Source organism: Fusarium verticillioides, chromosome 4, assembly GCF_000149555.1.
Source record: "Fusarium verticillioides 7600 chromosome 4, whole genome shotgun sequence".
Lineage (NCBI taxonomy): Eukaryota > Fungi > Ascomycota > Sordariomycetes > Hypocreales > Nectriaceae > Fusarium > Fusarium verticillioides.
In genome coordinates, this window is record NC_031678.1 from 766,569 (window position 1) to 789,022 (window position 22,454).

The 22,454-nt window shown below is 47.4% G+C and overlaps 11 protein-coding genes across 12 annotated transcripts; 6 read left to right on the forward strand and 5 right to left on the reverse strand.

Annotated features, from left to right (window-relative positions):
* Positions 1–62: 62 nt before the first annotated feature.
* Positions 63–1,039, forward strand: FVEG_04580 (guanylate kinase). Of its 2 annotated transcripts, XM_018892385.1 has the most exons (3): positions 63–162; positions 218–457; positions 511–1,039. In XM_018892385.1, the coding sequence occupies exons 1-3, from the start codon at positions 83–85 to the stop codon at positions 863–865; spliced, it is 675 nt and encodes a 224-aa protein (XP_018749070.1). In that variant the 5' UTR covers positions 63–82; the 3' UTR covers positions 866–1,039. The 2 variants fall into 2 exon arrangements, with proteins under 2 accessions (XP_018749070.1, XP_018749071.1); XM_018892386.1 differs by having other exon boundaries at positions 63–457.
* A 978-nt stretch (positions 1,040–2,017) lies between these two features.
* Positions 2,018–3,061, forward strand: FVEG_04581 (hypothetical protein). The gene has a single exon (XM_018892387.1). The coding sequence runs from the start codon at positions 2,079–2,081 to the stop codon at positions 2,994–2,996; it is 918 nt and encodes a 305-aa protein (XP_018749072.1). The 5' UTR covers positions 2,018–2,078; the 3' UTR covers positions 2,997–3,061.
* Positions 3,062–3,230: 169 nt separating this feature from the next.
* FVEG_04582 (hypothetical protein) lies at positions 3,231–4,945 on the reverse strand (the record flags this gene model as incomplete). Its single annotated transcript, XM_018892388.1, has 2 exons — positions 3,231–4,673; positions 4,723–4,945. Coding segments are annotated over 2 exons (1,652 nt in total), but the record flags the coding sequence as incomplete, so codon positions are not given.
* A 620-nt stretch (positions 4,946–5,565) lies between these two features.
* On the forward strand, positions 5,566–6,163 carry FVEG_15505 (hypothetical protein). The gene has a single exon (XM_018904634.1). The coding sequence runs from the start codon at positions 5,609–5,611 to the stop codon at positions 6,080–6,082; it is 474 nt and encodes a 157-aa protein (XP_018749074.1). The 5' UTR covers positions 5,566–5,608; the 3' UTR covers positions 6,083–6,163.
* FVEG_04583 (hypothetical protein) lies at positions 6,108–8,699 on the reverse strand. Its single transcript, XM_018892389.1, has 5 exons — positions 7,827–8,699; positions 7,579–7,769; positions 7,231–7,532; positions 6,980–7,185; positions 6,108–6,929 (listed from the first exon to the last, which is right to left on the reverse strand). The coding sequence occupies exons 1-5, from the start codon at positions 8,682–8,684 to the stop codon at positions 6,405–6,407; spliced, it is 2,082 nt and encodes a 693-aa protein (XP_018749075.1). The 5' UTR covers positions 8,685–8,699; the 3' UTR covers positions 6,108–6,404.
* A 70-nt stretch (positions 8,700–8,769) lies between these two features.
* On the reverse strand, positions 8,770–9,688 carry FVEG_04584 (hypothetical protein). Its single transcript, XM_018892390.1, has 2 exons — positions 9,503–9,688; positions 8,770–9,452 (listed from the first exon to the last, which is right to left on the reverse strand). Exons 1-2 carry the CDS (start codon positions 9,611–9,613, stop codon positions 8,973–8,975), a joined length of 591 nt encoding a protein of 196 aa, XP_018749076.1. The 5' UTR covers positions 9,614–9,688; the 3' UTR covers positions 8,770–8,972.
* A 1,870-nt stretch (positions 9,689–11,558) lies between these two features.
* FVEG_04586 (hypothetical protein) lies at positions 11,559–15,724 on the reverse strand. Its single transcript, XM_018892392.1, has 12 exons — positions 15,518–15,724; positions 15,388–15,456; positions 15,236–15,338; positions 15,120–15,187; positions 15,000–15,071; positions 14,807–14,950; positions 14,703–14,754; positions 14,454–14,654; positions 14,217–14,404; positions 14,103–14,166; positions 13,968–14,055; positions 11,559–13,915 (listed from the first exon to the last, which is right to left on the reverse strand). The coding sequence occupies exons 1-12, from the start codon at positions 15,628–15,630 to the stop codon at positions 13,644–13,646; spliced, it is 1,434 nt and encodes a 477-aa protein (XP_018749077.1). The 5' UTR covers positions 15,631–15,724; the 3' UTR covers positions 11,559–13,643.
* On the forward strand, positions 11,882–13,607 carry FVEG_04585 (hypothetical protein). Its single transcript, XM_018892391.1, has one exon. It carries the CDS (start codon positions 12,278–12,280, stop codon positions 13,502–13,504), a length of 1,227 nt encoding a protein of 408 aa, XP_018749078.1. The 5' UTR covers positions 11,882–12,277; the 3' UTR covers positions 13,505–13,607.
* A 134-nt stretch (positions 15,725–15,858) lies between the features above and the next one.
* Positions 15,859–19,339, reverse strand: FVEG_04587 (cysteinyl-tRNA synthetase). Its single transcript, XM_018892393.1, has 4 exons — positions 18,759–19,339; positions 17,920–18,707; positions 17,508–17,865; positions 15,859–17,461 (listed from the first exon to the last, which is right to left on the reverse strand). The coding sequence occupies exons 1-4, from the start codon at positions 19,104–19,106 to the stop codon at positions 16,436–16,438; spliced, it is 2,520 nt and encodes an 839-aa protein (XP_018749079.1). The 5' UTR covers positions 19,107–19,339; the 3' UTR covers positions 15,859–16,435.
* Positions 19,340–19,582: 243 nt separating this feature from the next.
* Positions 19,583–21,091, forward strand: FVEG_04588 (tRNA (adenine57-N1/adenine58-N1)-methyltransferase; the record flags this gene model as incomplete). Its single annotated transcript, XM_018892394.1, has 1 exon — positions 19,583–21,091. One exon carries the CDS (start codon positions 19,583–19,585, stop codon positions 21,089–21,091), a length of 1,509 nt encoding a protein of 502 aa, XP_018749080.1.
* Positions 21,092–21,782: 691 nt separating this feature from the next.
* Positions 21,783–22,385, forward strand: FVEG_15506 (small nuclear ribonucleoprotein D3; the record flags this gene model as incomplete). The annotated part of the gene is made up of 1 exon (XM_018904635.1): positions 21,783–22,385. The coding sequence occupies one exon, from the start codon at positions 21,783–21,785 to the stop codon at positions 22,383–22,385; it is 603 nt and encodes a 200-aa protein (XP_018749081.1).
* Between the last annotated feature and the right edge of the window lie 69 nt (positions 22,386–22,454).

Consider the following 22,454-nt stretch of genomic DNA (forward strand, 5'->3'; position numbering starts at 1 on the left):
ACGTGATTGGATGAGTTCCCCCACAGTGCCTGGTGGCTCTCCAGCATTAGCACCCCATTTGTTAGCATTTTCCCAGGGCACGATGCAGTGGTTTCTAGGTTATGCGAAGCGCAACTCAAACTTGTTAATATCCAGTACAAAATCCTTCTCGCAGGTTCCAAAGTAAGCACCTCCAACTCGCCTCTTCCCATTACGTTTGTTTAACGATTTGCTCTAGACGCTCCTTCGCAATGGCTTCTCCTTCGGACCGTCGACCCCTCGTCATCTCTGGACCTAGCGGTGTCGGAAAGGGCACGCTGATCAAGATGCTCTTCGGCCGCCACCCAGATACCTTTACTCTTTCTGTGTCGCATACTACTCGTAACCCTCGCGAGGGTGAGACCGATGGCGTTGAGTACCACTTTGTCACCAAGGATGCGTTTCGGGATTTGATCGCCAAGGACGGCTTCGTCGAGCAGTAAGTCAAGCGCATCAACGACCGGCACATGTATTAATACTGGGTACCTACAGTGCTCAATTCGGAAGCAACCTCTACGGAACGAGCAGGGCGACCATCGAGGAGCAGACAGCCAAGGGCAAGATTGTTGTTCTGGACATCGAGATGGAAGGCGTAAAGCAAGTTAAGGCCTCTTCCATCGACGCACGCTACGTATTCGTCTCGCCCCCTGATACTGAAGAGCTCGAGAAGCGACTGCGCGGCCGCGGCACGGAGACCGAGGAGAGCATCCAGCAGCGCTTGACACGTGCGCAGGATGAGCTTGCGTGGGCCAAGAATGCCGAGTTTGACAAGATTCTCGTCAACGATGATTTGGAGAAGACGTACCAGGAGCTCGATGCTTTTGTCTACAGTGAGAAGACCAACTAGACTGGAGTAGATGGGAGATTATTTGAAGTTTGACACGCGGTATGCGACGTCTGTGGGACCCGGTGTATAGGGTAGCGCAAAAGTATAAACGAGAAGCATGATAGACCTACAATGATCAATGATTATACCCAAGAAAAATTGAGCCTATTGAGACTGGTGTATTATGGTATGGATAAGATTAAGATTCATCGCTACCTTGCGATTTATAGGTCTTTCAGAATAGATGAGAAAGTCAACTAAGGAGCGCGTGAACCGACTTTGCCAAGTTTAATAGTCTTGTAATTATCGTGAATGACTCATATGCCAATCGAAATTTGGATTGGTTGGCATGAAAGTTTGGCGTCTCACCTGACTGAAGGATAAAAAACCATATGTGCTGGGTGAGGCTGTAAAAAACTTACATTGAACCTTACAAAATGTGACTCAACGACTTTACTTTCGTCCACAACCTCACAACTGTGTTCCACAAAGAAGCAGTAAATATGAGAGATCATTATGATCTATCCATAGATCAAGCGGAGTTTCAATCCCTTGGACCCTATGAAAAAGAATGCATTAACCTGGCATCATTGTGAAAAAAGGGGGTTGACCGGATAGGAGAAAAAGTATCCTTCCCTTCAGCCATGCGTCGATGGGGAACACTGAGAAGTCTGTAGGGGCATGATCATTCTAGAGATTTCTTCACGGTGTGCTCTCGGAGATTCATAAATACACTTCAGTATAAGTGTACAAACCTTCCAGTGTGTTGGCTTGATATGTCTCGTTCAGATGTCATAAGCTTTAACTATCAATCTTGAAGCTTTAGACTGGAGAGTTAATATATGTAGGGCAAACGGAAGTATAACGAGATTCTGTATAAAAGCAGCGTCATCTTCCCTCTTTCTCTCAAGTCAGCTTTCTTCCTTAATATTCTCGTTATACTTCTTCTACAGGATTCATCAAGTTTCACTCACGTTTTCACCAAGTCACGACAAGACACTCACACAAACTTCAATTTATACGACATTATCATATACCAGTCTCTCACCACCCCTTTTTTCTTCAGCACACTTTATACGGTACTGCCATATGCCAGTTCATCACTACTTTTCTCTTGAGGCACTTTATACGGTATTGCCATATACCAGTCTACCACTGCTAGTCTTTAAGACCAAGCATTATATCAAACATCCTATTCCATTTGATCTACGGCTTGTATCCTCGGTCAGCCAAGATGATGCAGACCAAGAACCCCTTCAACACCACCCGCACTGGAAAGCATGGGCCTTTGAGATCCCGGGGCCTCAAGAATAGACTATCATTGGAAGATTTTATTGCGTTGTACAACCGCGTAAATAAGCTTCCAGCTTCTGGGTCATCCAGTTGCGCAAACTCCGAGAGTGATGATGGCTCCAATGTCTCGTCGTCTGCAGACACGTCGGGTTCAGACAAATCAGTCGCAAACGTTCTGCCAGTCAAAGCTCCTGGACTTCACGTCTATGTTCCAATCCGCACACAGACACTGATGCTCACAAGAATCCAGGCTATCTTGGAACATGCCTGCTTTAGTTTCGCCCGAGAGACCATGCCAGGCATCCTCGAAGAGACGAAGTGGTCATGTCCAGAAGCAGGAGAGCTAAACGCTTGGGCATACCATTTTAAGAAGCACTGGGAAGCCCTCCAACAGCTCAGCCGTTGCCAAGGGTGTGGCCTTGTTCTCACCTCTTTTCTCTACTCAATCAAGCAAATTCGAAATATTGCTGTTCACCGACAGCCCATCACAGTGGACCACCTGTTGATGTTGATGAGTCATGCAAGCAACTTTTGCATTTGCCTCGATGTCCCAAAAGCCTTGGATATGATCCGGAAGATTCGAACTTCCGCAGAGACTCACATCCAAAAGCTTGAGGACTGCAAAAAGAACATCGAGCAAGGACTCAGCACGGCTGGCCAAGAGACCTCCATGACACGTTTGGAACTCTGGGCGCGTGAGCAGCAAGAAATGCAAGAAGCTTGCGAGAAGTTTGAGAAAAAGAGAAAGGCCATCTTTAAGAAGGTCGAAAAGTTGCTCCATTCCAGGGAGGTGGCATGCTTTACCTTGGAAGACGACGAGGATGAAGATGAAGATGAAAGGGACGATGACGAAGAGTAGTGAAGCACGGCGTATAGAAGAGGGATTTTGAGTTTGCCAGGAGTTTTGTACGATATTACAATAGCATGGTTATGACAATTAATGAATAATGAAATCTGAGTTATTCGAACTCGGTCATACCACACATTTATTACATTTTGTGCCACTATATAACCAAACCTGTGACGAAAATGCACCATAAACTTCATATACAATATGAATTTCCGACTAAAATCTTCCATCTTACATCGAAACACATCCGTATACTTTTATGACTTAAAAGGGCTTCTGCGACTTATAACCACGCGGATGTCATTGACCGGTCTCTTAACTCCAGTTCCTGGAATCATAGCAGGCAACTTCCACTCTCCCTCCGCAGGGCTTATATCCCAAAGACTGATAACAGCTGACCCAAGAGAAATTATCTCTTTCTCTGCAAATGTTCGGCCTTTGCACATCGCAGCTCCAAGACCCCAAGGCTTCAACTTTCCGTATCGTGCCGTGGCTTTTCCCGTTTCAGGGTCTGTCTCAAGGAATCGATTGGGGATAAAAGTGTCAGGATCCTCATATATCGAAGAGTTTTTGTTCTTCAGCGCGAGAGGGACACTGATATATGTTCCTTCTTGAAGCTCATGTTTGTGGTTGCCATCATTGAGACTGACGGGTTGAGTGATACAGCGAATAGATGTTGGCTCGTTGACCAAGCGATATGTCTCAAAGATGCAAGCTTTGAAGAGTTGACACTTCCGGAACAGACTCGGGAAGTCCATTGACTTGATCTCGGGTTTGTCACCATCTGATAAAATGATATAAGGGGAGATCTCGTCTCTGATTCGTTTAAGCAAGCCCGGGGTCGAATAAACGTATAGCAAGAACCAGAACAACACAGGCTGAGCGTTTGCGTTGAGACCCCAGAAAGTACCAAGATCCGCTGCAGCACGTTCAGGAAATGTCCATCCGTCTCTGTTGTAGATCTTGTTTCGTTCTCGTAGCATCATACTAACATCTGACATGTCGGCACCAAAATCAATTGGCTCTCCTTTCTCATACTGGTCGACTCGTCTGTAGACTGCCTCCAGACTATCGATAATTCTGGATCTGGCTTTGAGACCATCTTGCATCATTCTGAATGGTGCCCACTTAGGAACGCCGACCATGAGTAGTGGAAATAGATCATTATCAAAGGTCCAGAAGTCATCTAGCAGCCGAGGATTCCGATCCAGTATGTCTTGGCCGTAGATGAGAGGAACAGACATACATGCTCCAAAATCTCGAGTCAAACTTTGCAGGTTTGCTTCCACTTTCCCCGGACTATGAGATGTCTCTGGCTGAAGCACTTTGATTCCTGCTGAAAGCTCCCATCGTACCATTTCCTTAGGATTAGATGAGAATGTGACAAGCGAAGCACCTCGCTCCGCTACACGAGACTTTTCAACATTGGCTGTCGAAGCGGCATCGTTCAGAAAAGTTCGCTCAAGCGGAGGAACAAGATCTTTCAGTGATGTGTCGAATTTGGCTCTTAGCTCTGGGGTATCAGTGCTGCCAAAGACAAGGGTACAGAGTGAGTACTGTGCCGGATCAGAGTTGAAAGTGTGATGAGATTGGGCCAAAAGACGTTCCACGCCGGGCAAGTCGACAACGATCTGATGTCCTGAAGTAAGACCGAACAGAGAGCCTCCATAGCGGCTTAAAGCTGAGCTATACTTCAATTAGCTAAGTTCCTAGCGTTGCAGAGAATGCTTATTACAAGATTCGTCGACCTATGCCGTCTCCACTAAGGATATAACTCGCAATTGCAAGTTCAATGGGGGCATATTTCGGAAGATTCTTCTTATAGCCATTCCTCTCAGCCCCAGAAAATGCTTTGCTGAAAGCGAAAATCACCAGGACAGCACACAAGACCTTGTAGGCCAGAGGCAAAGAGCCCAACGTCGCCAAGGCGTTCTTGTAAATCGGAGACAACTCCATCGTCTCAACAGCAAGCTTAAGCAGTTTCACTGAGGGGAAGCTCTCTCTTTTAGAAGGCTCAGGAGGCCGACACCATGTTCGCTTGACTGAAATTAGGGGAAATAGAGTTTACGTGATTGGTTGCATCAAGTGGAATCATCCCGACTAAGTCGAAATTTTAGCGTCGATGTATAAGCGCTAGAAGGGATCAGCATCCTCATACTCGATCTCGGGTTTAGAGTTGTCTAATAGGTCAGTATGAGAAATCGAGGTCTTGAGTTTTTCTTAATCGGTTTAAGGCGATCCTATCTGCTAGGATCCGATCTAATCTTCGTGCCTCTCTGTATATGTATTCGTTCATTAATCATGTTGCTCTTCAAATTCATGATAGACCGAATACGAAGAATTTAAGTTCTTATCATAATGATGTGGTTACATTGACGGCTCTTTGTCGTCTATGTCAAACTTTCCGACGAAGCCGGCTATCATATGATAGATGGCATTATCACGGATATAGTTGTAGTGAGACATCGTCTCCAAGTCTATGACGGATATTGCAGCAAGCCACATGCACCTAACGAGGCCGGTCTTGACATATCAGACTAGCCAACGATACTTAATATCTCCTCACTTCAAATCCAGAGATAAGACTCACTTCCCAAAATAACTCATAATAAACTATCAGAATGGACTCTACAGTACGAACCTTTCAAGTCTTTGGCCTTACCTCGAGCCTTGTCCTGGCGGGCATAAACCTTGGCTCTTCACACCTCACAGTCCCTCTTCTCTACAACCAGCCTGCCTCCATTAATACACCCTTCTTCAAAGACTTCTACACCCGCGGGGCGGTTACTCTTGTGCCGCTCTCTCTGTTCTCAGGTGCATCTTCTGGAATAGTTGCTTATCTTGTCCCGGCTCAACGTACACTCTGGGCATTTGCTGCTATCGCTACAGTGTCTCAGTTGCCCTGGACGGTGCTTGGGATGATGGCAACGAACAATACACTCAACGCTATCGCTACTAGTAGTATTGAGCAGGAGAAAGTTGGTCGTGATGAGGTTGTGGCTTTGTTGAAGAAGTGGAGATGGATGAATATCGTTCGGGGGCTTCTGGCCTTCACTGGAGGCTTGTCTGCTATCCTGGCTCTTCAGAATGAGTAGCAACTTAAAAGGAGGAACATTGGGATAGCTTCATAGTCTTATGCGAGTTATATTGTCAAGAATCGATGACCTTTCTCATAAGTCAAGGTACATCGTAGTTAGTGATATATCTGAGGAGATCCAATGCTCCTCACCATGCCTGTCATCCTTCCTTTCAGTAGCCCTCCCCATCATTATCCATCTATGTAATGGTCCCGACCATCCCAATGCAATTTCATCTTCCAGCGCTGGTTACAGCGACAATGCGTCTAATAACGCCCCAGGGACTGGCATAAGCAAAAAGCCAACCCAATTAGATAACTACAAGAATGCAGTTGTGTATTCATGGTGCAAAATTGAAAGCCTCCGCCGAGTCGAGAGACAAAAACGCCTCCATATTCATAGTTCCAAAATCAATATCCCATCCAACATCAGCAGCTGTGAAATCTGCCATCTCTTCCGATGCAGCGCCTGCAGGAGAGCTCGAACTGCCATTCATCTGACCAGTGACATCAAAGCCGAATGGCATGGAAGGGAAGGTGAACGCAGGCTCGCTCCTCATACCACCTGCAACAGAGACAGGTGCTGGTGATCCGGGGAGCGTGGACTGCGGGGCCTGCTTTTGCTGATTCGTGCCTACTGGATCTTTCAGTTCGAACCCGGCAGATCGGACCATCTGCTCTATTGAGGCGATTGTTATTGGAAGCTGACCGGCGTTTACTCCTGCTGATCCCATCATGGAGCGAAGGCATCTTAGACCAGAGTGAATCCAGGGCAGATTGCGGTGAGCTGTCTTCTTTTCTTGAAGCATATCGAAAGCCAAAGCATAGCATGCTCCCTCCATAAAGAAGCCATGATACTTTATATCCTGATTTCTGTTAGCTGGTCCTGACTCCGAGGCAAGGGAGATAAGCGTACACGACAAAGAATATTAGTGGCACACGAGCCCGTTAAGAAGCCAACAGAGTTCCTTGCTGCTTCCAAGCAGTACTCGCAAGCGCTATCGAGCCAAGGCGGAGGCATCTGTAGATTCTCCGCTGAAGTAGCAGCAGCACGGTCGTGATTCAGTTTTGCTCGTAAAATGAGAAAGGGGCGGAATGTTAATAGGAGTGTATGATGATACACTACGTCGATTAGTATGCTTCAGGAGATGAATTGTGTTGGCTTACTTGTTGAAACCATAGCTTGGCACACGCCGAGCTCTCCTGTGCTGGGGTCTCCAACAAGACCAAACTTCATATCCTTGAGTTGTTGCTCTGCAAACTGATGTAGTTCGCGGCGGATCTCGATGGCTGCATTCCAGACTGGCAACAGGGAGTCATGCCGTGGACTATATATCTTCTTTACACATTTGTCCATGATACGTGACAAAGTGACCAAAGACTTTAGTAGTTTTTGGCCTTTCGGTAGTGGTATGATGGAACCGGGGTCCGGAAGCGAGCTAGGTCGGCCAAGAACAAAGCATTGCCATCTGTACCATGTCAGTAGTGGTCAAAGAGTATAGTTAATAAACAAACGTTTCCCAGAAGAATAAACTCCAGAAGGTTATTCTTCGCTGATTTGTATCATCTTCAGTGTATCCTGGGCGTGAGCATCCATCCTTGTGTAGACCAGCCGCTACTGCTTTTCTGCATGCAGTTCCGACATGCAAGAAACCTGAGTTTGGTCTTGCTCTTTCAGATTGGAAGTGAGCGTGAGAGTGTGTAAGCTTTTATGAGAGCAAAGTTCAGGAGGTACGACTTATCATTAAGAGGTGTATCTGAACCATCTGCATGTTCACAACCTCGTCCAATTTGGCAGCTCCTTGTTTGGTTTTCTGAAAAAGAAAGTCTGCAATGGCTTCTTCGCCGGTCATTGAAGCTCCCAATCCTACAGCCAGCATGATGATGATGGTCTCTGGTGCATCATAATCAAAGATACCTGGTGGTTGATATAGGGCGCTTAAGCGACGGCGGTAGTGGTCTTTACTCATGATAGGAAGACCGTGCCAATAGGTCAGAAGATATCTCTCGAGTAGCCGATGAGCAGTATCTGGGTCAATCAGCATAGCTGAACAGTCATCTGGTATTGATGATGGCCGTTGGTTGTCAGCCAAATCTCCGAAGAATAGTCTCCGATGACTGAATAGGTCTAGACCCGGACCAACTTCTTCGACAATTCCAGAGCGTGACGGAGGATCATTTGGGCATGTCCCTGCTATTTGGTGATAGATTGAGTTGAGCAGGGCAAAATTCGATGAGGGGCCATAGTAAAGCTGGAGGAAACAAGAGGGTGATGCGCGATGCGTCGCAGCAACACTATTATGTGTCAAACTGCGTTCGCTGTCCATTACTGATCCTGTAGGTCCGACAGATGCGGTGTCGTCGGCATTTGGCGTCGGTGGCACAGTTCCTTCATCGGATGGTTCCAGAGACGTGCTCTCCATGGCGTCGTGAGACATGATAATCTCATAAGCTGCAGTTCGCGGTTTGACCTTGCGCGTCCGATTACGGGCCTTCTCGCGATAGACGCAACTGAGATTTCTCATGCTGCAGTTCTGACAGGGGGTTTCCCCATTGCACTTGATCTTCTTGGCGCGACATTCTTGACAAGCCTTTGAGATCCTCCATTTCGTCGTGTTCATGGTCGCCGTAGAGTTAGTTGTGTATACTCGACGTAGGCATTGATAAAGATGTGATAGACTATTGAATTCAATGCTCGGCGTGCATGGAGTGGTTAACTTAGTTTGTCTCGGCACACTAGTGTGGATTTCGGTTTCATTAGCTGCATAAACTTTATTTGTTTTGGTGCATATATAGCGGGAACGGGCACTCCGTAGTAGGAAATCCGGTCGGCCGCTGCGTCAGGGATACCTTGAGCATCCTTGACATGGAGATTTGTGCCTGACCTGATGACTGCCCTATGAAATTATCTAACAGCTCCAATTACTCTTGATAACATCGGCAATAACTCCATGGTCCTCGTCTTGCTTCAGCCCGCTCACCACGACAACAGCAACGATCCCTTCAACTCCCTGGACACGAATCGGGATAGCTCCACCGTGGATTGCGTAGTCACCCTTGTTTGAATCTGCAATACCATATTTGGCAGCGAAAGCAACCTCGTCCCCCTTGAACTTGTTGTGCATGAACCATGTGCTATTGCCGAATCGGAGAACAGTGTTCCTCTTACGGCGAACCCATTGCTCGTTGTCGGGAGCTGTGCCAGGTCCGGTAACGGTTTGGAAGACAACCTGGGAGGTATTTGCAAGGGCAATTGAGATCACCGTCGGCTTGCCTTTGACAGCGTATGGGTAAAGACGAGCGTAAAGAAGGTTGCCCAGCACAAAAGCATCCTCTGTGGTGAATGATGTGAAAGTGAATGAATCACAATCAGCCTTGAGTTCCTCGAGCTGTAATTCTATCAGTATAATGGCGTTCATTCTGTATCTGATTCACTTACGTCAGAAGGCGGCTTGGGAACAACCTCTGTCGCTGGGCTCTGGATGGCTCCCTGGACCTGCTCCAGCGCAGCACCAGTTGTCGTCTCTCGGGTCAAGGCTTTAGGTGCCATGGAAATATTTGATGATATGAAAGTTGACAAAGTCTATGGTTGTTGATTTGTGAATGGTTAAGAAATTTGCTCGGTCGGCGATTGGATAGTGGAAGATATATGTCACACCACGTCGGTTGGACCTTCATCTCGTGTGGAGACCACGATTAGAAGCACCCAGAACATCATTTTCTTTCACCACAGCATCTTGTATGAATTCCACAAGGCAAGTTTATTGTCTTTGTCATTTCTATTCCTGTGGGAACTTTCTTGACCAGCTATACATTGTAAAATGCTTGAATGAGATTCCGTGACTCTAGCTGAAAGCCTGCAAGCTCTAAAGTGGTCCAGTAATGATATCCACTTGTTGACGTCAGAAACTCGATTGAGCTGGCGACGTCTTTCAGAAGACGAAACGCGGTGAAACTTAAGCTTATTACTACTTCGTTAAAGCTATGGTTGGAAACGGCCTATATTTCTGGTTCAATAAATAGACTATCGCAATTGTATACAGGCAAGGAGTCTTCAGAAATAATTCCAACATGGAATTTCTAAAATTAGCTAGCCAACCAGGCTTCGACATGGGACCTGAGTCAAGACACTTTATAGTCCTCGGGTTTCATACCGTAAAAGATACCCAGCTCCGGAACCAAATGGACTGCAGATTTCGGGATATAGCTAAGATGAATATATCAAAGAGTCCCCCAAGTTTAGCTAACTTGAATAAGTATTGTTATTGCTTAGGATGAACGTCCTTACTTCGTAAGTTTTCCTGCCCCTTTAACAGTCAGAGCTCTGTCTTATGCCCAGAGTTTCTATGACTAACGCATAGAACTATAGTTGGGACAGCCAAAGATATGAGGCTACTGAGAAATATAGCGTTCGAGCTTGACATCCTCATCCTATATCCCCTCAACAATAAGCTCTGTTACGGCTGAACCGGGTCTGAAGTACTACCGGATATGCCTCGTACAAATTGCTCCCAAAGAGTCACGAAATTCATTAGTGCAAGATCTATATATGGCTCTGAGAGGATTCAAAAACGCAACATGAGATGGCTGGCATTCAGTCTGTAACATAACTTGAACATAAATCGAGGACTGAAGGGACATCTTTCACATCAGGAAAGGGTATGGCTCCAAGAAGCCAATCGGGTAGCCACGCACGCGGCTTTCTGGATCATAGTAGAATAGGTAAGGCATTTAATCTTCCCCTGGGTCGTTTGTTTTCATGCCTTCTCTTTTTTCTTTTAGCCGATATATATATCTTCCCCTATATATTTATTACTATGAGACTCTTCCTTTCTTCTTTATGGAAGGCCATGTTATCGTCAGTTCTTTTCAACGGATCACAATATGGCCACATCTTCAGGCAAGGTAACAACAAGGGCCAATCATCTAACGACCACCATAACCAGGTATCTGCTTCAAGCTCGGTCAAACCCATATCTCCAAGCCCCCATGTGGTCTCAAGCTCTCAAGTGACCTCATGTCTTACTGCAGCAGCCAACAGTGAACAGTTCCCAATCATTTATCTTGGCTGTTCATCACAGTCATCTTCCAACTTGTTCTAACTCAGTCCTTGATAAATAAAACTTCACGCGACACATCACGATACGTTTACGGGCTATGCTTCGATGTTCGGCGAGAGGCTTCACGGTTTGCACAATGTGATCATATTATTCATGGAGAGCCAAAGACAAAACCCGGAAGTCGACATGTCCTTCGCCTCAGAAGGCCTGCAATTCATTTACACAATTTGTCTTCTCTACTTCCTCACCTTGATATTTCAGATGCTAAAGGCAAGACGGTCAAATGTGAGACGGATATTCAGTGTACAGAATGGTGGGAAAGTAACTCTAGGGTAGCCTAAAATGCAACAAAGTAAAGTCATCTTCCCAAAGATCATACCTTATCACGAAGGGTTTATCCGTCACACGAGAAATCTTAAAGATCGAACCCATTAGTCCTGAATAAGCGACTCTTTATTGTGTAGCCGGTCTACCGACGTTAACCTTGGTGAAACTCGGTAGCTGAACTTGGTGAGCTTGGTTATTAGTCTCTAGAGAGTAAGAAAACTTCTGACGATGAATCAGGGTGTCAAAATAAACTGCTTTATACGCTTGCTAAATTGCCCGACGTTTGCCTAAGTATTTTCATTATTTAGAAAAGAAGTCTCAAGTTTTCTTACACTCCCGTCCCTTTCTTAGTGCAGCTGTTGTCTTAGGTAGTCGTGACGTAACATCCGCGGCTCATCCCGGCCCCGTCCAAAGCACCACGCACCAAACGAAAGCGCCCCTGATCATCTTCAGCTTTGGACCCGAGGAACTGCACAAGGATCTCGATCTTGAGAGCGGATTGAGTTTGGAAACATGGAACGCAATTGGCCAATTGGACTGTCTTAGTCTCACATGGGGAACGCCAGACTCACCCCGCAATGTCCGCATATGAGCGTCACTGACGTCACGTTTCCGGAGCTTTGGTCCTGAAGCTCTAGCTTGTGGTTTGTTTGCGTCGTGATCGTATGAGTACGTCATTCCTTAGGCATATTGCAAAAAAAGTTAAGGTATTTACTCACCCTCAAAATGCCATCTTCTGCCTTTTCCTCCCCTCATTCTCACATCTTTCCCCTCTTCAACACAACCTGATTCTCTATTCTCCCTTTTACAACAACTAATCCGACACAATGCTTCCTGCTCGCCCTCTCATTCGATCAACTGTGCCTCGTGCCGCACGTGCTTCTCGTGCTTCTCGCCAAGTTCGATTCCAATCTACAGCCTCATCTTCATCGAGCAGCGCTCATCTCGCCACCGGTATCGCTGGTGGCTTTGTCGGCTCAGCCATCTTCTACGGCATCTACTCTTACACACCCGCTGGCCGTGCTGCTTCAGGTATCAACAAAGCTGCCAAGGAGGCCCAGCAAAAATATGAGGCCGCCGCAAAGAAGCTCCAGAAGAACACCCCCGATGCCGATCAGGCTGTGAACTACATCAAGGAGTTTGCTTACTCCTACGTTGGTTGGATCCCAGGTGGTCGCGCCTACGTTGATGCTGCCTTCCAGGACTGGGAAAAGGTTCGGGAGAACAACAAGGATGAGGCCGACAAGCTCGTCAACGATGCCTACAAGCAGTTCCAACATCTTTCCAAGTCTGGCCTGAGCCTCGAAACTGCTTCCAAGGCCTATGACGTCCTCGCCGATCTCGCCAAGAAGGTCGCCAACCTCGCTGGTGATGCCATCGGCGACATCATCGACAACCACCCCCAGGTCAAGGAGAAGCTTGGCAGCAACGTTGACCAGCTCAAGGAGCTCGGTGACAAGTATGGCCCCGAGGCTAAAAAGCAGGTCGATGAGACTTGGAAGCAGGTCAAGGACATCTTTGCTGGAGGCTTCAGTGCCGCTAGCATAAGCAAGGCCCGCAAGCTCGTCGAGGAGAAGGTGGAACAGATCAAGAAGCTCGGCGACCAGGCCTGGAAGAAGGGTCTTGAGGAGGCCAAGCCCTACCTTGACAAGAACCCCAAGGTTAAGGAGCTCATCGAGAAGAACGCCGATGCCCTCAAGGAGGGCAACACCGCCGAGCTGTTCAAGCGCGCCAAATCCGCCGTCGACTCTGGCGACTTAGGCGACCTGGAGAAGTACGTCAAGGATGCGACCGAGAAGGTCAAGTCCAAGGGCAATGAGCTCACTGGCGGCTGGGTCGACATTGAGAAGTACATCAAGGAGATCCCTAATGGTGGCGAGGTCATGGAGAAGCTGCAGCAGTTGAGCGAGGTTGCGGACAAGCACAAGGAGGAGGGTGAGAAGCTTTTCAAGGAGACCGTTGAGGAACTTCGACAAGTGTTGGAGAAGAAGTCTGAGAAGGCCCAAGAGATTGCTGGTGAGGCCAAAAAGGACGCCAAGAAGGAGACCAAGTAAACACAGAATTGTTCTCCATTCCATGATTCCCTAATAATTTCCCCTCAATAATTGATCAAAAGTTCAGACAATCATGTTATAATACTCCTACTACCAACCAACGTTGTGACCTGGCTAGCAAGTGAATGTTTTTAACCAATTAAGGACTATACTTTAATCCCTTGCGACCTATCCTTCGGCCGTTGAGGAAGAAATACTGCAAGTTCGCAACGACAGCCATAACAAGACCAACCGAAGCCAGAGCCATGATAGCAGTCCAACCTGTTTTGTAAAGAGGAGCATCATGCTCTTGGAAGAGTTGACTTCCAATAATTCCAGATGTGTTGGCTGACATGATGAGGATGGCCATAGTGATGGACCTCTCTCCAGCGGAACCAGCGTTGAGAGCCATCCAGGAACCATTCAGGGGATCTATGAGAACATTAGTATAATGTGAATTGATCTACTATGTGGTTCAGCTTACGCCATTGCCATCCGAAAGCATGAGTTAATGTCAACAGAGCGAATCGTGTATGTCCATCGGGTGAAAACACCATGACACGATCAGCGATCTAACGAGTCAGCGATGCATGAGTAAATCTCGGAAAGAGATACGTACCGTGAATGCCCAGAACATGAAGATCCCAAATGCAACGAGAGGGCCGCGCATTTGAAGTTTATCACTGGAATGAGTTAGCACAAGGTCTCAAATGATGAACTGGTTTCTTTTTACCCCAGATAACCCCACAAGAGGTTGGTCACAACAAGGGCCCATGATCCAATCGACACAAGGGCATTCGACTTGAGTCTCTCATAACCGAATGACTTCACAAGGCTTGGCGAGTAGGAGCCCATTGTTGTAGCGGGCGCGAGAGCACTAATAGTGAGTAAAACATGGGGAATGAGTCTCCAGTTTGTCATCTGTAACTGTCAGCACATCGTGATATGATACGCCGAATACGATACATACCACATTGCGAAACTCTTCTTGAGTAACGTTTGGCTTTGCGTGAATCTTGGAAGGATCATCCTTCAGAATTCTTTTCATTAGGATCTCTTTCTCCCTCTCAGTGAAGACACCGAACTTAAAGAGTGAGACGGGGTTGAAGGGACTGTCTGGGAAGAACAGGATGAAGAGAATCCCAACAAGGATGGTGAAGATACCTTCGAGCTGGTTTTGTTAGTTTAGACACGGTAGGCCAAGTATGTGTGGACTTACGATGAAAAGCCATTGCCAACCTCCAAGTCCGCCAATACCTCGCATGTGAAGACTGTCATTATCAGCATGAGAATCAAGAGTTAGATAGTTTAAGCCAGGCTTACATTCCATATGCAATGAGACCTGATGCTCCAGAGGCAATCATGTTACCCAGGAAGTAGATAGAGAATCGCTTGCTGGTTTCATCACGCTTGTACCATCGAGTAATTGTATATAATCCAGCAGGGATGAAGCCAGCTTCACAGAGACTGTGCAAGTATTAGAAAGGTTTCCCAAAGTATCTGGAGACAGACATACCCAAGGAGAAGTCGAGTAGAAAGAAAAGCACCTAAACCTTTCTGAAATGCCTGAAACGTGGCAACAAGACCCCTATGAGACGTTAGACTTTATCAGAAAGGAGGCATTGGGATTCTTTACCAAGCGATGATCTGGGATCCAATCCACTTGGCGGGTCCAACACGGTAGAGGATGAAGTTGCTGGGAATCTATCACCATTAGCAACCCTTATCAACACATTTACGCGAGAAGCATACCTCAAGCAAGACAATACCCGCAGATAAAAGCTGCTGTCCAACATTGAACTGGCTTTGAGTAATCCCAACATCAGCCATGAAAAAGTCTGTGAGAGCATTTCCACTAAAGTTATGTTAGTCGAGTATAGAGACGAGTATCAGTACAAGCGCACATATTTCCTCGATCGAGTTGAAGGGCAAAGAAGCCAAGGACCAAGAGTGGCATAATAGTGAAGTCGACCCTAAGCGAAGATTAAAAGGTTAGTTTGGAGAGAGCTCATTGTTTCTGAATGGGCTACTTACTTGCGAATGAGTTTCGCTTCCTCTTCTTCAGTCCAGTCAACCTCGATGTGCTCCAAATCGCTGGAACTACCATCTTGGCTACCAACAGCTATCTCATCAAAGTTCTTCTCCATTTTGAAGACCAAGTATAAGATAAACTCAAATCTGGATTGTCAGTTAGAGGGTAATTGCTTGAGAAGTCGAGCCAAGTTCCGCGGGCGATCGCCCTCTTTATTGCTGCGACATCCCACGCGATAACCCGATCTTTCTCATCGCCATTGAACCCCACTGTTGTCTCTTTACCAGTAAAGCCTATTAATGGCCAATTCCTTACAATTCAAGATGTCTAGAGTTCGCCGAACCTGGGAGTGTGATGTGGGATAGTGGAGTTTTATGCCATCTATAGTGCCCATCACGCAATTGACCAACGAACTCATCCTTGCAACCTGTATTTCCGAAAGGCAGTCTATTGATCGATATGCATAAATACTACAGTTTGTACGATTCTGTCATATTAGAGTGCATGTCTTCATCCTGTGCCATAGTCTAGATGCTCATGGACTCAGCTGTCTTTGTGCTGTTGCAGAAGTGGCCTACAACTAGTCCAAATACACCAAGAGACACAAATATCCTGCTTCCTCGCCATCATATGAACTCCGCTCAACGACGAATATTCCGCTGCCAAGTATCCCGGATATAAGTGCCGGATCTGTTTGCTCAACGCCACCATGCTATCACGACATCTAACCCCCATCTCAGGTCAATCTGTGTTGCATTCCTATCACAGTAGTGTGCGAAGACATGCAGCTAGGCATGGCCATTCATGTGAGAGATGACAGTGCAATAATCAAGTCTTCAAACGCTTTTGTTTTCGCCCCCAAGCTCCTCCTTCTAGATACTAACTAGATAGGTTACCCACTTCAACACCACTTCCCATTTCTACAACAGTCCTTTAGCCTTGAGGTCATCGTGCGCCTTCTTCTGTCGGTCCCATTGCTTCTTCAAACCCTTCAATTGGCTCTTGGGCACATCACTGCCATCTTTCATCTTAGTAGGCAATCCTTGCTCGTCCCAAGCACTGTATCTCTCATCACCCTTGAAGAGATCTTCGGGTCTGACCTTGGCTTTTTCACGAGCTTCTTGATCGGCCTTCTCACGTGCAAGGCGAGCCTCCTCCTTCTTTCGCGCCTTTTCAGCAGCTTGAGCGGCCTTCTCTTCACGCGCAGCAATCAGTTCAGTAGCGGGGATGAACTTGATCAGGGAGGCTTGGTCATCAGGTCTGTCGTCCAAGTAAACGCCCAGGTTTGTGAGGTCGTCGTCTCGAATACGATCTGTCAAAGAAAGAATAGCCTTCTTCGTTTCGGGTGTTTGGTTAGAAACAATGTGACGCAGCTCATCCCGAAGCTTGGAAACAGCACGAAGATAAGGCAAAGCCAATTGCTCAGGGTCGCGAGAGCCACCAGAAGCGATTGACGCGAACTCAGCTGTAGGGTCTTGCTCAAGCAATGATGAAATCTCAGCACTCTCAAGAGACAAGCCAGAAACATCTGACTTGACCTTAGTGAAGACCTCGGAGTAGGGCTGAACGGCTGTCTTTGGCTCAACGTCTGAAGCGATGACTGTGGCCCAGCCAAGGCCTTCATATGGCGGCGAAGCATTCGAATCGAGACCAAAGATGCCCACGATCTTGGTGATCCAGCGTGCAATAGACTCAAGAGCCACAAGATCAGCGTCCTTGTTGTCTCTCAAGTGCACGTTGGCGGTGTTGACCAACTTGAGGATAACAGACATAGCTTTTGGTGTGTCGATTGAGTTGACCAAAGCAGCTTCAAAGTCCTTCTTGGCTTGCTCGAGCTCGGCTAAGAGACCCTCACTGGCCTTGCCATCTGCGCTCAGAGACAGAGACTTGACATCATGTGAAATGCCAGCCTCAGCCAGCAATGCCTTGACATTGATGAAGAAGTTCTGCCATATGTTAGTCATGTTAGGTCAAGGTCTGAGTCATACTCACGCTGATGGTTGACTCCCAGTTGTCAGCTTGCAATCGCATATCCGGTGAAATTTCAACACCATCGTTCCATCGACCCATCAAAAACACAATTCGCATTCCTCTTGAAGAGTAATTCGTAGCCAATGCATCCTGAATCGTCTGGAAGTTTTTGAGAGACTTGGACATCTTGGATCCAGAAATAGACAAGTGACCCATGTGGATAAAGTAGTTGACCCATGTGTGCTCGCCCTTATCATGCTCACAGAAGTAAGCCTCACTCTGTGCTAACTCATTGTCATGATGAGGGAATGCCAGGTCGATACCGCCAGAGTGGATGTCAATGGTTGCCCCTAGAACATCACTGCACATAACCGAGCACCTTGGATTCACTTGTCAGTACATGACTCAGTTGCCTTGATCCATTTGAACTTACTCAATATGCCACCCAGGACGTCCATCACCCCAAGGGCTAGGCCAGAAGGGCTCGCCAGCCTTGGACTTCTTCCACAGAGCAAAATCGCCGGGATTCTTCTTTCCACCAAGGTTCTTCGAGAGGGAACCCTCGCCTTCTTCTTGGAGAGACTTGTCATTTCGGTTGTCGGGACGCAGTCGCGCATAAGTATTTCCGGCCTGCTCGAACGCGGAGATATCAAAGTAGACAGATCCCTCGGATTCGTATGCGAATCCCTTGTCGACAATTCTTTTGACGAAATCGGCAATCTGAGGTACGTATTCGGTAACTCGGGTAATAACATCAGGTCGCAGTACGTTGAGCGCATCCATGTCGTCCATAAATAGCTTCTCCATGCTCTGAGTCAGATCCGTGAACATGGTCTGATCCCTCGTGTCAATGGTTTCCTTGTAAAGCGAATCGAGGAAGGGCAAGAGAATCTCGTCGGTGCCAGGGAAGATCTCGCCAGAAGCGATAGCTTCAGCGGCAGCAGTCATGTTACTTAGGTGCATTTTGACCTTGGCTTCATCGTCGCCAGGCTTTCCCTCACCAGAAATGGTACCGCCCGCAAGCACGTGTCCATATCCTGCCTCTCTGCGCTGAGCATAGTTAGTCGCATCGATATCCTCTCCGTCCTTTAGCAGCAAAGGCAAGCTGCTCTTAGCGTATGCCCGGAAAGCGGCCAGGGCTAGATCTCGAAGTTCGTCCTTTGTGTAGTTTTTGTTCTTCTCGAGCTCGAGCAATCGTTGTCGTCGTGCCTTGATGATGATCTGTAGAGGTTTAGGCAAGGCGCATAATATCTAGCGAGCTCTTCTTCATACCTTGTCGTCGATGTCGGTAATATTCATGACAAATTTGACTTCAAAGCCAAAGTAATGCATCAGAATGCGACGAATAATGTCTGTAGAGACATAGTTGCGAGCATGGCCCAAGTGACTCTTGTCGTATACAGTAGGACCGCAAGCATACCAGGTAACTTTGCCCTTCTCAATAGGAACAAAGGGCACTGGAGCGCCAGGCTTGAGCGAGTTATAGAGCTTTAGCGACTCCATTGTGCTCGTGTTGGAGCTATATAGAGATGATATCAATCGATGGAGGGGTCGCAGTCGGGGCGTTAAAAATGGAGTGGAGATTTTGGACCGAATAAGACGTTGTCGAAAGAGATTCATACAGACGCCAAAAGGTAGGAAGAAGGGGAAACGCGAGAAAAGGAGAGGGAGGGTATCGCAGGAGGATAAAAGGAGGTGTATATGCAAGGCAAGGCAATGTACCTTAGACAAGACAAATGTCTACAACGAGAGGCCTGAGTCACAGTCGAGTCAAAGGGAGAGAAAGACCGGACGCCATAGATCACTTCCGTTTTCGAGTCACCCGAGACCAGCCCTGAGCTGTAGGGGAGCTACGGACCACCAGCACCTGAGCGTCCCCGCGAGGTCTAAGGTATCCAATAGCCTGGCCCATGATCGTTTTTAGTGTCACATTGAGTGCCCCTCACTAACGCTTCCAGTGGAGACAACGCTAATTGTTCAGCCTCGCGCGTATCTTGGAAATATTTTCCTGCCTCGTCTTTGCAAATCCAGTTTAATCTTTACACTTCATATCCAAACTTAATTCTGAAGACACGCTTGTGCGTGCAATCGCATCAATGGTCCAACCATCTCCTTTCCTAGAACCAGGAACTACAACTTCCACTGGCGACTTGGCAATTGTTCTTCTCTCCAGAGATAACCTTCAGCCTATTACACTGGAACAGTCGACTGGTGCAGTCGATGGATACCTCGAAGGTGCAACTTTAAACACGCGATTCGGATCCTTTCCTCACTCGACACTTCTTGGTATTCCATGGGGTTCCCAAGTTCGTGCATCAAATGTCGACACTGGCTCAAGAGGGCGAAAGCGCCGCCGCGAAGCGACGGATGATGACACACCGACAACGACTGGCCCAGACGATGATGTCGCAGATGTGACTTCTAAGCCTGCAAAAAAGGCTGTCGCAGCTGCGAGTGGTTTTATCCATATCCTTAGGCCGACTCCCGAGCTCTGGACAAGCAGTCTGCCTCATCGAACTCAAGTCGTGTATACTCCCGATTATAGCTACATCCTTCAAAGAATAAGAGCAGTTCCCGGTACTCGAATCATTGAAGCTGGAGCCGGCAGTGGAAGCTTTACACATGCCTCTGCGCGTGCTGTGTACAATGGCTACCCTAAGGACGAGAACGATAAGAAGGGAAAGGTTTTCAGTTTTGAATACCACGAGCCCCGGTATATTAAGATGCAAGAAGAAATTCATGAGCATAAATTGGAAGGCGTGGTGCAATTGACACATCGCGACGTGTATGGGGAAGGATTCAATGTGGACGGGAAGTCTCCCCAAGCAACATCAGTCTTTCTTGATCTCCCTGCGCCTTGGGAAGCGCTTCATCACCTTTCAAGACAGAAGCCTGATAAGCTAAAGAAGGAAAGCGAGGGTGCTGACACCCCTGAATGGATCTCACCTCTGGACCCCAAACAAAGTGTCCATATCTGTACCTTCTCTCCTTGCATTGAGCAAGTCACAAGAACAATTGAGGAGCTCCGGCTTCTTGGCTGGAAGGACATTGACATGGTGGAAATCTCGGCTCGACGGATCAACACTATTCGTGAGCGAGTCGGAGCAAATCTTCCTGCGGAAAGAGGCAATGTCCAAACACCAGCCAATGTGAAGGAGGCCATGCAAAGGCTCAAGGAGATCAATCGAAAGACGAAAGAATTCCACAAGGTGCATTTCAAGTCAACGAACGGTGACGGCGACTCATCAGCAATGGATGTAGACACCCCTGCCTCAGATTCACCCAAGACCGACGCCAATGGAAAGGTTGCTGAGGATAGCAAACCATGGATGCATGGCAACCTGTACCATAGACCTGAGAACGATCTCAAGACTCACACGTCATATCTCACCTTTGCTGTTCTCCCTCGAGAGTGGACCGAGGAAGACGAGGCAGCAGCTGAGGCGAAGTGGCCATGCGGAAAAGAGGGTGGAGTGATTGGGAGCCTCAACAGGCAGGCTCGCAAGCAACAAACAAGGGAGAAGCTGGCAGCAAAGAAAAAACAGAAGCAGGAGAATGATACCCAGAGAGAGGGAGAGGCCGAGGAGACTGCAGAGAAGCAATAGTAAGAGAATCGCTGATAAGCGGTTATGAGTTCAACATATCAATTTCTCCAAACCAGTCTGCTGCAGTCCAATCGATGGCTGTGCCCTCAGTCAGCATTGTGATTGTTATCATTGTGATGTTCGTTACCTCAATTACAGAACTCCTATTCGAAAGGACGATATTCTTACTTCATGCATCCATGCTGGTTCGAAATTCCGCTGCACGCGACAGGCAGCTGACAAGGCGGACTTGACTGAGGCCATCCATGCTCGACTTGCCAGATCAGGTACCTCGCAGGATTAGTCAAAGGGCAGCTGTTCAATTGGCAGATGCAGAGACACCTGTCCAACGCTCATAGCTTTCATAAAATACGCCTTTACGAATCTCAGCCAACTATATGGATAATCTGCTCATCGTTTACCCAATCAGGGACTCATTCACCATACCTCGACGACCCACGGGTTCCTGGAAACACGAGAGGTCACCTTTTGTGTGTCTCCTGCATGCAGGCTTCCTTTCGGCACCCAGCGAGAAGAGTGAGGCTGTCGGGTGAGGAAATGCGTTAGGATTATCTGCGAACCTCGAGTTTGCGACCTGGCGCAGCTGCCCTTTGCTCGAAGGGATATCCCTGGATTATATCTCTTCGACGCACCCGTGTTCTCGTGCACTTATTTCCGTTCTGGAGTGCTAAGCGACCGCCGCATCACGAATATGGTGAACAAAAGACACACTGCGCATGAGCCCCAACCTTCAACTCCTGCATCGAAGGCCATTGAGCCATTGCACCCGCGATCTCGGTGGTCGGAATGGGCTCTCCACAACTCGGGACTGTACTATTATCGAGCTCGATATATCTCATTCGAGGACATCTCATCAATACCGCCAACTGGGAGAAATTCGATTGTGCCGAATGTTCAAGGCGGATACATTCATTACCAATCCATGAGTGTCAACGAGGTGACCAGTCGAGGGTCCAGTCAAGCTCCGGAGCTAGCAACTTGCTCTACCGTGACAACGCCAACAGCCAGTGATCCCCCGGTCTCTACACAAGAAGTGTATGGCCAGCAAAATGATCAACTTGTCGTTTCAACAAAGACAACCAAGGATAGCATGCTGATGAGTGGAGCGCTGCAACCAGAAGCAGACACTACAGAAACTGTCGTAGTGATACCGAACTCCTATGCACTAAAGCGGAAATCAACGACATCAAAGAAACAGAAGGAGAAGAAGAAGCATGGAAAGAAGCTGGATGTGGATAAGAGAAAGCAAGTCAGCAATAAGGCGAAAGTGAACAAGTGGCTAGACACTCTATAATCCCGCGTGGCATTCTTATGTTATCTGGACGGCATCTTACGTTTATGGCGTTGATTGTTTGAAATAGTA

Excerpts from the sequence above, each read along its gene's own strand:
- FVEG_04581 (XM_018892387.1), top strand. The coding sequence starts at position 2,079 with ATGATGCAGACCAAGAACCCCTTCAACACCACCCGCACTGGAAAGCAT.
- FVEG_15505 (XM_018904634.1), top strand. The coding sequence starts at position 5,609 with ATGGACTCTACAGTACGAACCTTTCAAGTCTTTGGCCTTACCTCGAGC.
- FVEG_04585 (XM_018892391.1), top strand. The coding sequence starts at position 12,278 with ATGCTTCCTGCTCGCCCTCTCATTCGATCAACTGTGCCTCGTGCCGCA.
- FVEG_04584 (XM_018892390.1), bottom strand. The coding sequence starts at position 9,613 with ATGGCACCTAAAGCCTTGACCCGAGAGACGACAACTGGTGCTGCGCTG. Across the intron at positions 9,453-9,502 it reads TTCCCAAGCCGCCTTCTGAC|CTCGAGGAACTCAAGGCTGA; the intron begins GTAAGTGAATCA and ends ATAGAATTACAG.
- FVEG_04583 (XM_018892389.1), bottom strand. The coding sequence starts at position 8,684 with ATGAACACGACGAAATGGAGGATCTCAAAGGCTTGTCAAGAATGTCGC. Across the intron at positions 7,533-7,578 it reads AGTTTATTCTTCTGGGAAAC|ATGGCAATGCTTTGTTCTTG; the intron begins GTTTGTTTATTA and ends GACATGGTACAG. Across the intron at positions 7,186-7,230 it reads CCAAGCTATGGTTTCAACAA|TGTATCATCATACACTCCTA; the intron begins GTAAGCCAACAC and ends TAATCGACGTAG.
- FVEG_04580 (XM_018892385.1), top strand. The coding sequence starts at position 83 with ATGCAGTGGTTTCTAGGTTATGCGAAGCGCAACTCAAACTTGTTAATA. Across the intron at positions 163-217 it reads TCCTTCTCGCAGGTTCCAAA|ACGCTCCTTCGCAATGGCTT; the intron begins GTAAGCACCTCC and ends GATTTGCTCTAG. Across the intron at positions 458-510 it reads AAGGACGGCTTCGTCGAGCA|TGCTCAATTCGGAAGCAACC; the intron begins GTAAGTCAAGCG and ends GGGTACCTACAG.
- FVEG_04587 (XM_018892393.1), bottom strand. The coding sequence starts at position 19,106 with ATGAATCTCTTTCGACAACGTCTTATTCGGTCCAAAATCTCCACTCCA. Across the intron at positions 17,866-17,919 it reads CGTCCTGGGTGGCATATTGA|GTGCTCGGTTATGTGCAGTG; the intron begins GTAAGTTCAAAT and ends AGTGAATCCAAG. Across the intron at positions 17,462-17,507 it reads ACTGGGAGTCAACCATCAGC|AACTTCTTCATCAATGTCAA; the intron begins GTGAGTATGACT and ends AACATATGGCAG.
- FVEG_04586 (XM_018892392.1), bottom strand. The coding sequence starts at position 15,630 with ATGGAGAAGAACTTTGATGAGATAGCTGTTGGTAGCCAAGATGGTAGT. Across the intron at positions 15,339-15,387 it reads CAACTCGATCGAGGAAATAT|TGGAAATGCTCTCACAGACT; the intron begins GTGCGCTTGTAC and ends ACATAACTTTAG. Across the intron at positions 13,916-13,967 it reads TGCTTTCGGATGGCAATGGC|ATCCCCTGAATGGTTCCTGG; the intron begins GTAAGCTGAACC and ends ATGTTCTCATAG.